At 43.6% G+C, this 12,786-nt stretch overlaps 1 protein-coding gene across 3 annotated transcripts in view; it reads right to left on the bottom strand.

The window, feature by feature from the left end:
• Rora (RAR related orphan receptor A) overlaps positions 1–12,786 on the bottom strand; it is a 726,948-nt gene that overhangs the window by 9,643 nt on the left and 704,519 nt on the right. For all 3 annotated transcript variants that reach the window (XM_076926173.1, XM_076926175.1, XM_076926174.1), the window contains 5 exons: positions 7,305–7,426; positions 5,398–5,530; positions 4,442–4,549; positions 3,053–3,163; positions 1,724–1,836 (listed from right to left, as the gene is read on the bottom strand). In XM_076926173.1, the coding sequence (XP_076782288.1) occupies positions 1,724–1,836; positions 3,053–3,163; positions 4,442–4,549; positions 5,398–5,530; positions 7,305–7,426 (587 nt within the window). The remainder of the gene's footprint in view (positions 1–1,723; positions 1,837–3,052; positions 3,164–4,441; positions 4,550–5,397; positions 5,531–7,304; positions 7,427–12,786) is intronic.

Raw genomic sequence — 12,786 nt, 5'->3', positions numbered from 1 at the left:
TGTCGTGGTGAGACACACTTGATGCCTGCCTAAGCTTCCAGTGAGGGGGCAGGGAGAGATAAATGGTGATCCTGTGTTAGAATGCTTGAAATAGACCAAATACATTTAGAAGATGAATAGTTTAAGTCAAGGAGGCATTCGTGCTCTCCCCTCCCCCCAAGTGCTAGAGCTCTTATGGGGTTTTAGTCTCCTCTCTGTTCCAGGGTGTACCATCTGGAGACCCACTGGCTACCTCTGTGGGAAAGGATGAGGTCTGCTGATGGAGAGAGAAGTAGGTGAGTGGCAGCTCTGGTCACAAAGGACAAAGGCACCACAGCCAGAGAGAGGAGTGCCTATTAAACACTGTATGCGAATGAGTGTGAATCAATTCTTTAGTTTTAGTTTTGAAAATTACATTTCTTTCTCTCTCTGTACACACACACACACACACACACACATATTCTGGGAGTCAAACTCAGATCAGACCATCTTGCTATTGCCTTGAGTCTCTTTAGTCATCTCACCGTACTATATGAGTAAATTCTATGGGCAAGCCACTCAGGATCTCAGCAAATGAGCAGTTAGCAGCTGGAGGTCACAGCAGTGACCTGCAAAGGTGCTTATAAACTCTGCTGTACTGCACAAAGGCAAGCTGCCCATGGTTTCAGATCAGTCTCTGTCTCTAGGAAATGTCTTCAATTGATCCTGTCTGTATCAGACCCTCTCTATAATAACAACCCTCATGGTGGCCTTAGACTTGGGCAGAAGGGACCTTCTATTTCCTTCTTGCCCACTAATCAGGTACAAAATCAAAACCACACCCACTACTATGACTCCCTCAAACTATCAGAAAAAAAAAAACAAAAAACAAAAAACCAAAAAAAACCCAGAAGCAATCAGTCAGGAAACCTAAGCCCCAGACATCTCAAATCACCTTCTTGTACAGTAAAACATGTCAAATGGGCAAAAAAATGGAGAGAGCTGCCTTTTCCAACATCAGAAGCAACAACACAGAAAGGTCTATCATATGTTTTAGCTGCAAAAGATAACTAGCCAAAGTGGAGCCTTGTGCTTTTAATACAGCACAGAAATAGGAAACTGATAAAATACAAAAAGCAATGTATTGTTGATAACCAATTAATTTAAGAGAACCAATATTAGAATATTTGGTTATCTTCTTTTAGTCCTGTTTAAAGTCTTCCTTCTGAGTTTAAAGATACTTCTGCTTTACATAAGCACAGCATGTTGATCCTTTTTTAAGTTTAAGTTTAAAGAACAGGAAGAGGTTCCTGAGAGGATTATTATTTTTTATTATTTTTATTTTTTTGGTGGGGGGTGGTAGAGAAATGGCTCAGCAATTAAGAGCACATACTGTTCTTGCAGAGGACCAGAGTTCGGTTCCCAGCTCACAAATTTGGCAGCTCACAACTGCCTATGACTTCAATTCCAGAGGATCTGACACCCTCTTCTGGTCTCTGTGAGCACTTGCATGTACATGCACCCCTCTTTACACATGTAATTAACATGCAATAAAATGCTGTTTTCCCAGATTGCTGCATTACTGCAGGAAACTTAGTGATCAATTATACGAAATAGAGTCTAATGAGTTTTGGCTCAACAGAATTTTCTGATTTAGTAGCCTGTGCCATGCTGATGCTTTCGGTGACTTATAAAGATACCTGTAAGCAAGATCTGCACCAGAGGATAGTTCTGGCCAGGCCAGTTAGGCCCCTGTGGATCTCACCTTTGTTAGAATTCCATCTTCTCGGTGGTTCTTCTGTAGGACATGCTGAAGGGCTAGCTGAATTTTCTGTTGCAGTTTTTCTATTTTTACCTTTTCCTGAAGCCACGAGCGATCTAAACATAGAAAAAATGAGACTCAGTACGTTCCTCCAACGCACAGTCAGACCCATGTTCTTCTTGACCAAGGCATCCTTTACTGTGCTACAGTGTGTGTATAAAGACTCGTTCACCAGTTTCACTGTTTGAAATTTTCCTTCTGCAGGATGCAAAGGCAGTCCTGACATATACACCAGGGTGTTAAATCTTTTCACTGCTCTGGTACTGGGAGGGAGGGAAGGTACTTCTATAAAGGACAGCTAAATTATAGGGCCGAACTCAAATGATTGCAAGTGAACCCACAATGCCCTGCCCCCCCCCACCCCCAAGCCTTTCTGATATCCCACCTGTCCCACAGTCCTTCCTGGAAGAGCAACTGCTTTTTAATCCAGGGCCTCTCAAACTGTCAGTAGAATTTCAAATGATTTAAGAGTTGTTAATTTAGGACTGTCTTTGTACGACAATTCCAAGCGAAGGACTATTCCCCAAGAGGCAGAGCTTCTGGGAAAATAGGTTGGATGCAGATAAGGCTTGTGGATGGATGGCAGTGTGTACAGAGGCATGTTGTCTTGGAGACTGGCGTCAAGGAGAACAGCCCTAGTTTACAACATCCCTTTGTCTTGGTGTGTGGAGTTAGTGCTGGGTAAGGTTTTATTGAGCTATTCTTAATATTTTTATCTGCGTATCATGAGGTCTCTTTCCGTGTGTCTCTCTGTCTGTGTTTGAGAGGGGAATACATGAGTGCGTATATGTTTATAGAGGCCAGAGGAGGATGTCAGGTGTCCTGATCTACCACTCTAGGCTTCATTCCCTTGAGGCAGAATCTCTCACTGAACTTGGATCTGGGCTGGTAGCCAGCAGTTGCCATCAGTCCTCCAGTCACCTTCTAGTGACAAGGCTTACTTTTACTTGTGCCCAATGGCTTCTTTTTTTCCTTTTTCTTTTTTCTTTTTTTTAAACTTGGGTGCTGAGATCCACATGTTTGCATGGCAAGTGCTCTTACCCACTGAGCCATCTTTTCAGTCCCATAAGGTCTTTAGAAAAGACTTGCGTAGCAGGGAGCGGTATTCTTTGGAAAAGTTCAAATTTAATAAGGGTGGTGACTGCTCTTAGGAGCCCCTTAAATATCGTTTAACACGTAAAAGGTTTAACATGTAAAAGTTCTGTACCTCCCTGATGACACCCTGTACCTGGATGAGTCAGAAACCACTCTACTTCTGTTTGATTGTCTTACCCGCTGACATCAGTACAAAGGCAGAAAATAATGCGATTTCGTCTTCAGTCAGGTGCATAGAACACAAACTCTTCCCAAATTCAAACACAAAGCTAATGAAGTCTTCACAACCTACAATGAAAAGAAAAGCAGTTTAGGATGTCGGTGGTCATCCCAGGAGAGGAATATAGAGCAAGGGGACAAGAGATGTGGAGGTTGGAGGTGAGCCGGAATAGTCAGAGTGTTTCTTACTTTGAAGTGTTAAGAGAGAAATTGGCCTACCTAACATCATCATTGCTAGGACATCTCCTGGTACCATTATCCCTGTCACCATCCCTACCAGGTATTATCACCAGTATCATCATCCTCAGCACTGTCTGGAGATTCATAGCTACCACTCTCAGCTCACATCAGGACCCTCCCCCCACTATGTGACTCCTAGGCAGATAATCACTTGAACAACAATCTTAAGAGTTTCCTCAGGCTTCAAAACAGCTATAAGGGTCATATTGTTAACATCCCCATTTTAGGGTTGAGGAAACCAAGACTTAACAGAGATAAGTAATGTTGTACCTATGGTCACAACTTGGCATTCAAAGCCAGGTTGTCTGACTTCAGAACCCTCATTTTGAATGAACAGGATCTAATGGTAACTGGCTAACTGCAATGCCACGATACTCACATCTATGCTGGTGGTGTAATTACTGTAACTGTTCACCAAATTGAAAAGAGAATGTGAAAGTCCTTTAAAATAATAATCCAACCCACCTAAGACTGGTTATGTTTTCTCGTCTGTTGTATCTTGGTTAATATTTGTAATTGGCTGTGGGCTGCACTGCACCGAGCTAAATAAACATCCTGTCTCTCATATTTAAAACAAGCCATTTAACATAATCCTGGGTTCTGTTTGTTTCTCCATAATGGCAACATTCTGATTATTAAAATTGCAGAAAGTCAAAACAACTTGTTTTATGACACACACGCCATAGTTTTCTTTAGCCCTACTGGACTTTTTCAGTGTTTACATTTCCTTTTCATAAATGGTTATGAGGCCAGGGATCTTAGCTTCATGTTACATGTGAGCCATATTCTCTCCATTATTTGATCATTGTATTCATTGAAAATCTGCTTTATTTGAAGCTGCAAGGGTGACTGTGAAAGGCCATGCAGGAGCTCACCCAATGGCCACCTTACAACTGAACTTGAGCTTACATATGAGGTAGACACAGACATCTGCTGCTTGCCGAGGGTTTTATAGCAAATGACTACTATACACAGAAAAATAGGTGCATCACCCTTTAACTTTTGTTCCACATAACCAGTTTCTATTGTGCACCAAGAGGCTCCAGCCAGCCGCATGCTTGCACATGGCCCCCCACTTACGGAGACAAAAATGTGAGATTTCCTTACCTAAGGATTTGAAGACATCAGGGCTAGCATACTTCCCATCAAAGTACACGGTGTTGTTCTGAGAGTCAAAGGCACGGCACATCCTAATAAACACCACCTCTAGAGAGCCTGCAGGGAGGAAGGATTGTTTAGTACCATCCTACAGACCTCAGTTCCTTTCTGAGGCACTGACATAGAGGCCTTCCTGAGATAGCACAGCACTGTGGGCAGAGCAGCGCCTGGGTTCTCAGTCACACTGGCCCTCTGTCCAAGGGGGCAGAAGAAATGAAAAAATAAAGACTGATTCACATTGCAGAGGGAGATTTTTTTTTTAATTTCTGCTTATTTATTACAACAGTCCAGCCGAGGAATGACTCTTTGAGCCCATAAGCATCTTTCCAGCAGCTCAACAAGTGGGCCTGAAGGGTGATAGTAAGATTTGAGAATACAACAGTTTCCTAGTGTGGCCTTCTTCCCAGAGCAATAGGGGAATGGAAGAAATGCTTTCTGAATGTATCTTTGAAAAAAAAAATACATGTACATACACACAGGCGTGCGCACGAATGCATGTACGCACGTGTGCACGCACACGCATACTCCACAAATAACTAGAATATGTGTGTTTTGTCTGCATGTATGTGTCTGCATGTATGACCATGGCTATGGAGGTCAGACGAGAACACTGGGTCCCCTGGAACTGTAGTTATTTATGGAGGAGCCTCCATGTGTGTGCTGGGAATTGAACCTGGGTCCTCCGCAAGAGCAGCAAGTACTCTAACCACAGAGATATCTCCTCAGCACCCCCTAAACACATCTTTCAAATGTTTTTATAAAGAGGCTTCAATTTCTGCTAAGCAGACCCTGAGCTATTATCACTGAAGAAAATGCCTTCGACATCTTCCTTAGCAAGCACTTCTTTAAGAAGCAGGTGAAAACAGGCAAGAAGCGGCATTAGGATTCACTTGCAGCACACATACCTGCTTTTAGAAGCACAATTTGATCATTTTGACACAGCTCCATAAATCCATCAATGCGTTTGGCAAACTCTACCACATACTGGATAGCTTCTGTAATCTTGATGGCACACAGCTGCCACATCACCTCTCTCTGCTGTGAAAGGGGGAGACACATTAACATAAGACGAGCTGGGAGCCCCAGTGCCGCCAGCTTCAAGCTTGCCTCCTAGTTTGTAAAAAGCTTTCTTTGGAAATGGGTTAAAAAAAGATTATAGGATTAAAAAAAAATAGTCTCTGTTACTTAGGTTATAAAAACCTGCTTCCGTGTGCTTTCTGCCTATCGAGACTCCTAGCTTACAGTTTGAAGGCAATGGAATGGGGGCAGGCAGTGAGGTGGGGGTAGAGAGTGAGGAATATTAGGAACGTATGTGGCCAATAGCTAAACACAAGTCAGGAGAGCGATATACATCACCGCCGTAGCTGTGGGCTCCACAGTAAGGGGAGGATCTTTTTTATGCAGTTAATTTATTTTAGGGAGTTTACCCACACTTGACTGGGGGTGAAGGGAAGAAAATGGGTACCAACTATATTTTCTTTTGTCTGTACCTCCTGAGCCAGATGCTTGATAGCATCCCTGTTTCATATATTATCCAAATGGTCTTCTCTTCAGAAATGACAGCAAAACTCTGAGGCTTCCCAGCCAGTAGGTGTAAGAGGAGCTGAGGCTGGAACCCTATTTCTCAAGGCTTGCAGGCTCTCTACATAGCTGGCTTTCCTCTGTGGCTCGGATGATGGGGTTACTTTGTACTGAGAGGCAGACTAAGTGAGCTGTTGCTGGTCCCTCCCTCCCACTCATCACAGTGTTGTGGAGCTTTCTGCTTTGCTCCTCTGCTCTCCCGCAACGCCCTGTTGTTTAAGGTTGGTTTAACGTTCTTTCTAACAGTGTGATGGGGATCAAACCCTGGAATTGAATCGAATGAGGCCATGGTGTTGATGCTCTCACTGTATGGTCATAGCCAAGGGATGATAGTTTTCTTCCATTTCACAGCAAGGAGAAGGATTCACTTTTATCATCTCCATGCTCCTTCCCCAGCCTGACTTTCTATGATCCCTGGAAAAAGCCTCCACACCTTCTCTTTCCAATGGCAAAATGACTAAGTACCACTGCCCTACCTTCAGCTTAGCCTCACACTTTAGTAGCCCCATTGGTCGTTATCACAGAGATAAAAGCAAGTAGGGTCACCACCTATCAGGCTCAGTTTTGGTTCTGAGTAGTTACAGCCAGACCTTTCAAACTTTATTCTTCTCCTTTATTAAAGCCTTTATTTTTAACTCGTGTGTGTGTGTGTGTGTGTGTGTGTGTGTGTGTGTGTGTGTGTGTGTAGGACAGAGGCTTCAGGTCCCCTGAAGCTAGAGTTACAGGTGAGCTACTTGACATGGGTCTTGGGAATCAAACTCAGATCCTCTGGAAGAGCAGCAGGTGCTCTTAACCACTGAGCCATCTATCTCTCCAGCCCCATCTTTGTCCACAGTTCCTAACCAACTATTTGTTAATCTAGAAGCATGCAACATGGGGCTGAGAATACTTTCACCAACTCTTAGACCTCAAAATCTTCTGTGGTATCAGGACAATTCCTTACTTGTGGAGGCTTTTGGAAGTTACTCCATCCAGTCAGCCCAACTGGGACACAGAAGGACTTATAAAACACAGTAAACTTTGTCCCAGCTAAACTTCCACACACTAGTGTCTCAGGAAGCCGGCAAAGCCTTGAGCATGTGATCAGCTCTGGAAGTAAGGTCCTGATCAGAGACTTGAGCTCTGATACAGGACAGTGAGCCTTGGTCTGTTTGGACTCTTGAATGGGTGCCTTCCTCCAACCCCCTTCTCAATGTTGCCTCAGTGGGAAGAGAAAGTCATCTGACTCTACCTTGTTCTGGTAGTTCTCAATCTCCTCCTGCAGGAAGGTCTGCCACGTTATCTGCTGGAGTTCTTCCCGCAAGTATTGGCAGGTTTCCAGGTGGGATTTGGATATGTTCTGTGCAAGGTGTTCTGGGGGAGAAAACAGGAGATCACAACCATGAACGGCCATGTTGTTTTAGGAACCAATAAGATTCTTCTGCTGCTGTCATCCACCTTAAAAAGCAATTCACTTAAAGCAATATGCTGACATTTAGTTTGCTTTGTGTAGCTAAGTAAGATGGAAGTCTTTTGTTTTGGGGGCCCTGGGGGATGGAGGAGAGAGGCTTTGCAAAGCCAACAAGACTGCATAAAACATGGTGGATTCAGAGACTCGACGACCTTGACCTTATCGTAGGCTTTCTACCAGTGTCTGGAGAGGAACATAGGTTAGGTGGGAAAAATGATCAAAAGCTCCTCTTGGCTTTTTGGGTTATTCTAACAAAAGTGGCTCTTGAAAAGCCAGGAAATTATGTAAGTGTGTGCATGCACATACACCCTTTTATCTCTCTCTCTCTCTCTCTCTCTCTCTCTCTCTCTCTCTCTCTCTCTCTCTCTCTCTGTGTGTGTGTGTGTGTGTGTGTGTCTTGAGTGTCTTGCTTTCCTTGCTTTTTTTTTTTTTAATGGTTGGGTCTTTTACTGAACATGGAGCTCTTTGATTCAGTTAAACTGGCTGGCAGTGACATCCCCACCCATCTGCATCTTCCTCCCTCCCCGGGGCTGTGCTTACACCACGCCCAGGGTTGTTTTGTTTGTTTGTTTGTTTTTTAACTACATGGGTTCTTAGGGATCAAATTCAGGTCGTCATGCTGTAATGGCAAGCACTTTATTGACTGGGAACCTCCCCCCCTCCCCCCAGCTCAGAAAATGCTGTCCTTTTAATGATGACAACCAGTTACTACCTTTGCTTTCTTAGCAAACACCAGGACACACATTGCTGGGGCATGAATGGACTAGGTACCAGTTTGGCAAAGAGAGAGAGACCCTGGACTGAGACTGTCTGGGAGTGTATCTTTGCCTTGCTACTTCTGAGATATACGACCTTGGCAAGTTGTTAACCTCTCTGTACTTTGCTTTTCTCCTTGGCAAAACAAAGAAAACAGCACTTCTTCATAGGATGCCTGGGAGAATCCAAGGAATCACACTTGGGACAGAGAGTGTCACGTACCAATGCTGTATAATTGTTATACTGTGTATAAGGGCATTGATGATACTAAATATATGCCAAAGATGTCTTTAGAATTGGGTCACCTGTGGGCATGTGTGGACAGACAGAAAAGATAATTCAAGATATCAGAAAGTATAGAATGTGAGGTGCATCACAAGATAAAGACAGTGACTATCACTATCAGGACAGGGAGAGATCAGGATTGGCTGGACAGGATTGGAGAATGCTTCTTAGAAAAGGAGGGATACCATGTTGGACCCCAAGAGATGGGTAGGGTTGACAGGAGGGGTCACTTGTGTTGGGAGGGGCGTGAGTTCTATATAGAAGAGACAGTGGATAAAGGAACACGTATGGCATTTGTAAGGGGCAGACAGATTTGATGGTATAACAGGGTTAAAGCAGACATAGCTAGCTAGGAGCCCACCTTCTGAAGGATCTCGGATATTTAGGATTGAATCGTGATATGATATAGCAATAGGACTAAACAGAACCCTGGCAGGAAAGCTGAAGTATTGAAGATTGCATCTGGGGACAGAGGACAGGCAGCTTTGTGTTTGGTAGCTTGGGACCTAGAAAGGCTGGGGTAGAAGGATCAGGTGGATAGCTGAGAAAATGTAGATAGAGTTTTCATGTGAAGCAGCGTGTTAATCAGTGTCAGGAAACACAAGGATGACTCGAGGAATATTTAAAAAGCTGGACATGATAGTACATGTCTATAACTTGGATTGGGTTAGATGTAGGAAGATGGACATGTATTTGAGGCTAGCCTGATCTATGTAGAATGTTCTAGGCTAGCATGCCTACATAGCAAAAATCCTGTCTCCAAAGAATGTACTGGAAATAGTTAGTGGGAGTTTACAAACATTAGATCATACTGGAACATGATCGTGTTTCCAGGGTTTTCAGTCCATGGCAGGCAAGCCACTTAAGATGGCATAGAACATAAGGCTGGCGACAATAGCAACAGAGCCCACTTGTTTATAAACACGATCCAGCTTCTGTCAGACAGAAGGAGACATGTTTTTGTGTGAAAACAGCAAGCTCACCTAAACACAATCTGAAACTGGAGTCTCCTTGGAGACACAGAAACATAATAAACTCTAACAGCTCTGTCTGGCAACACTCAGGTAACAGAATAGCCTGGGTAAATAGTATTAAAAAAAAAAAAAAGAAATGGAATGTAAAGAAGAGAAAGTACTTCAAGGAGACAGACCAGAGGAGAAGCAGAGAAGCCTGCTCATTAAGATAAAAAAAAAAGGGGGTGTTGGAAAGCAGAAAATTAACGTGTAGATAAAGAGCTCTCACTATGGAAGACAGCGTCTAGACTATAAACCAAGATTTGTATATTTAAAAAAACGAGGCCCAGGAGGTACTAGGGGGCTCACACTCTGCCACTCATCCTTATGTCTTTTCCAGTTATGGTCAATACCTTGTTTCAATTGATCCTAACAAAAGTTACTAGAAGCCACGTATGGTGCTTCATGCCTGTAGTCTCAGTGCTTGGGAGGCCAAAACAGGAGGATTGCCACGAGTTCAAGACCAGCCTAAGTGACATAGTGAGTTTTAGGGGTACTGAGTGAAGCTTTGTCTCAAATTTTATTCAGGCCTGAGGATGTTGCTCAGAGGCAGAGTGCTTATTTGCAGTGCTCAAGACCCTAGGTTTGATTCCTAGCACTGGGAAAAACAAAAACAAAAACAAAAACAAAAACAAAAACAAAAATAAAAACAAAAAAACAAAAACAAAAACAAAACTGGTTCCTGGACCCCTGAACCTATCTATCTATGTGGGCTTTCCCAGCAGCCAATAGGAAGACAGTGACTAATGCAGTGCACAGAGTGGGTCAGCAGGGGGCAGCAGCTACATGGTGAGCAACTAACAGGCAGTGTTTCTGATTCCAGTTCATAATAGATTTTAGACCCTTCACTATTTCTAAATGTCCCTTTGATCAAGGGAGAGTATAACCAGATCACATAAAATCTCAGCTGTTACTGCGGCTCTCAGGCTGGGTGGGGATGGGGAGGTACTGAAACCCAGGAGTTAGGAGACAAGCTTTCCGTGCGAAGTTCTGCAGCTTAGTTATTTGTCTTGCTTTGCGACACAGTGAGTCTGTTTCCCTTCGCAGTCCTGACAGTTCTGGTGCTGTCACGGTACCCAGGTGTGTTCCACCTGCTGCCCTCAGACAGCACGTGACCATGGGCAACTATGGATGTGGCTCAGTGCAAGAAAATCTCAATTTTTCACTTTACTTATGCTGCGTCTGCTACAGTCTTTAAACCCTTCAGATGTTTCTAAGATTTTTCTCTCAGGCCTCAGGTAGGACAGAACTTTTGGTATCATCTAGGCTAAATACACCTCATTTTTATTTTATTTTTTTCTTTTCTTTTTTTATTTTATATTTTATTTACATTTCAGATGCCATTCCCTTTCCCCATTTCCCCTCCCTAGAAAACCCCTATAATACACCTCATTTTTATAGATAGCATCAATAATTAACATTTACACAGCAGTTTCTGTGTGACAGAATATATATATATATTCAGAACAATAAAAAAGATGGCAGTACCCCATTTCTTTAGCTAGGCACCTGAGCCAATAGTGTTACAGTTGTCCAGAGGCAGAGCTCTCTCTGATGCAGATATCATCTGGCTTCAGAGTCTGTGCAAACCTTTATAGACACGTCAATATACAAGAGGAATAGTTGCAGCTCGCAGGCTGTGTGGCTCAGTGGTTTGTGCAACCAGCTGTGAAGCTGGGAGGGACCACAATCCACATAAGCCGGCTTCTTGTCTCATGGCACCTAATTCATCTGCCATCTCTTGCACAAGGCACTAGCTAACAGTTGCTGTAACAAGCCCAGCTAGCACTTTTTATAAAACAAACCTTGGTTGTTTATCTGGAATTCATGGTTCAGGCACTAATCAAATGCCAAGGGCAAGAAGTCAAGGATGAAGGCCTGTGCTGCTCAAAATTCTGTGGGTATAATTGCTGAAAGATGGGATCGGACCCAGGATATGTTCATGGAGAACTTACTCTCCTATTGTACAATTTCACTTGCTTAAATTCTGACAAAGTTTAGCCTCCAAGAAGGTCAGGACGCCCAGAGGGGGCCCCATCCTCTCAGATGAGAGGGGGAGAGGGATGGGGAAGGGACTGGGAAGTGGGCAGTGATTATATGTAAAATAGATAACTAGCTAGCTAACTAACTAACTAACTAAATGGAAGGGACCACAGGACATAGGCTACAAAGAGTCTCACAGAATAGAAGGCAGCTTTGAAAAATATTCAGCCAGTCTTCAGCCATTTTATGCCACAATCAGCTCCCTTGAACGATCCTGACACACAAATGGGTCAGAAAATACCCCCTTTCAGAAGAATTCTAATTTAGTTTTCAGCTTGGCTCTATTTGAGTCACTTCATCCCGGAAAACGCTATAACCCATGGCTCCCAGACCCAGTGGGAGGTGACCAGTACAGGTGTGTCCACAGACTCGAGGGTACCAGCTTGGTCCTTTATAGCCCTATTCAGGTATTTGTGCACTTTTAGCCAAAATACCATGTGCTGAGGTAAGGCTTTGACTCAATTCTGTGGATCTGTTTCAGCACTGACTAGATAGCAGGCTCACTGTCGCCACGGTGGAGAGGCAGCAGGCGTGGGGTGAGTCAGGTCACTTTACATGGGAACATGTCAGCTTTCAATCAAGCCCTTATTCATTTTTGAAAATTTAATTTTCATTACAGTTCTGCTACAGGTTCAGCCAACCAAGATTCCATGGCAAAAAAAAAAAGGGGGGGGGGAGGTTCAGGAGGGGGGTTGTTCTAGTTCAGGGGAAAAAAAAATCCAACCTACCTCTGCTCAGCACGACTTCTAGTTCAGAGGTTTCTCTGCTAATCAAAAGAGCGGTGGTACACCTTTAGTGCTGTGCGGTGGTTAAAGAGCAGGCTTAAAATGCCCCAGCTCCCGAGGATTTAAATTTAGATCCATTAAAGAGATGCTTGTGTAAAAACCATCAAGGACGTTCAATTTGTTCTATTTGGAGATTTGGGACTGGAAATATAAATTTTCACCAAAAAAAAAAAAAAAAAGATGTTTTATGGGGTACAGAGGTGGAGGTGCCATCTAAAGAACACAGCCTTTATGGCTGTGAGCTGGGGGGCTTCTGTGCTCAAGTCAGAACTGGCTGGTTCTTTACCACCCTGGGTCCCCACTGCAGCTCTCGGGTCTGCAGCAGCTAAATTGAAATATCCCAAAGGAGTATAATAACCCCATGTGCAGAATCACTGGGAA

This window comes from Arvicanthis niloticus, chromosome 27 (assembly GCF_011762505.2).
Source record: "Arvicanthis niloticus isolate mArvNil1 chromosome 27, mArvNil1.pat.X, whole genome shotgun sequence".
NCBI lineage: Eukaryota > Metazoa > Chordata > Mammalia > Rodentia > Muridae > Arvicanthis > Arvicanthis niloticus.
The sequence above is the reverse complement of the archived record's forward strand: the minus strand, read 5'-3'. Positions and strand labels throughout refer to the sequence as shown.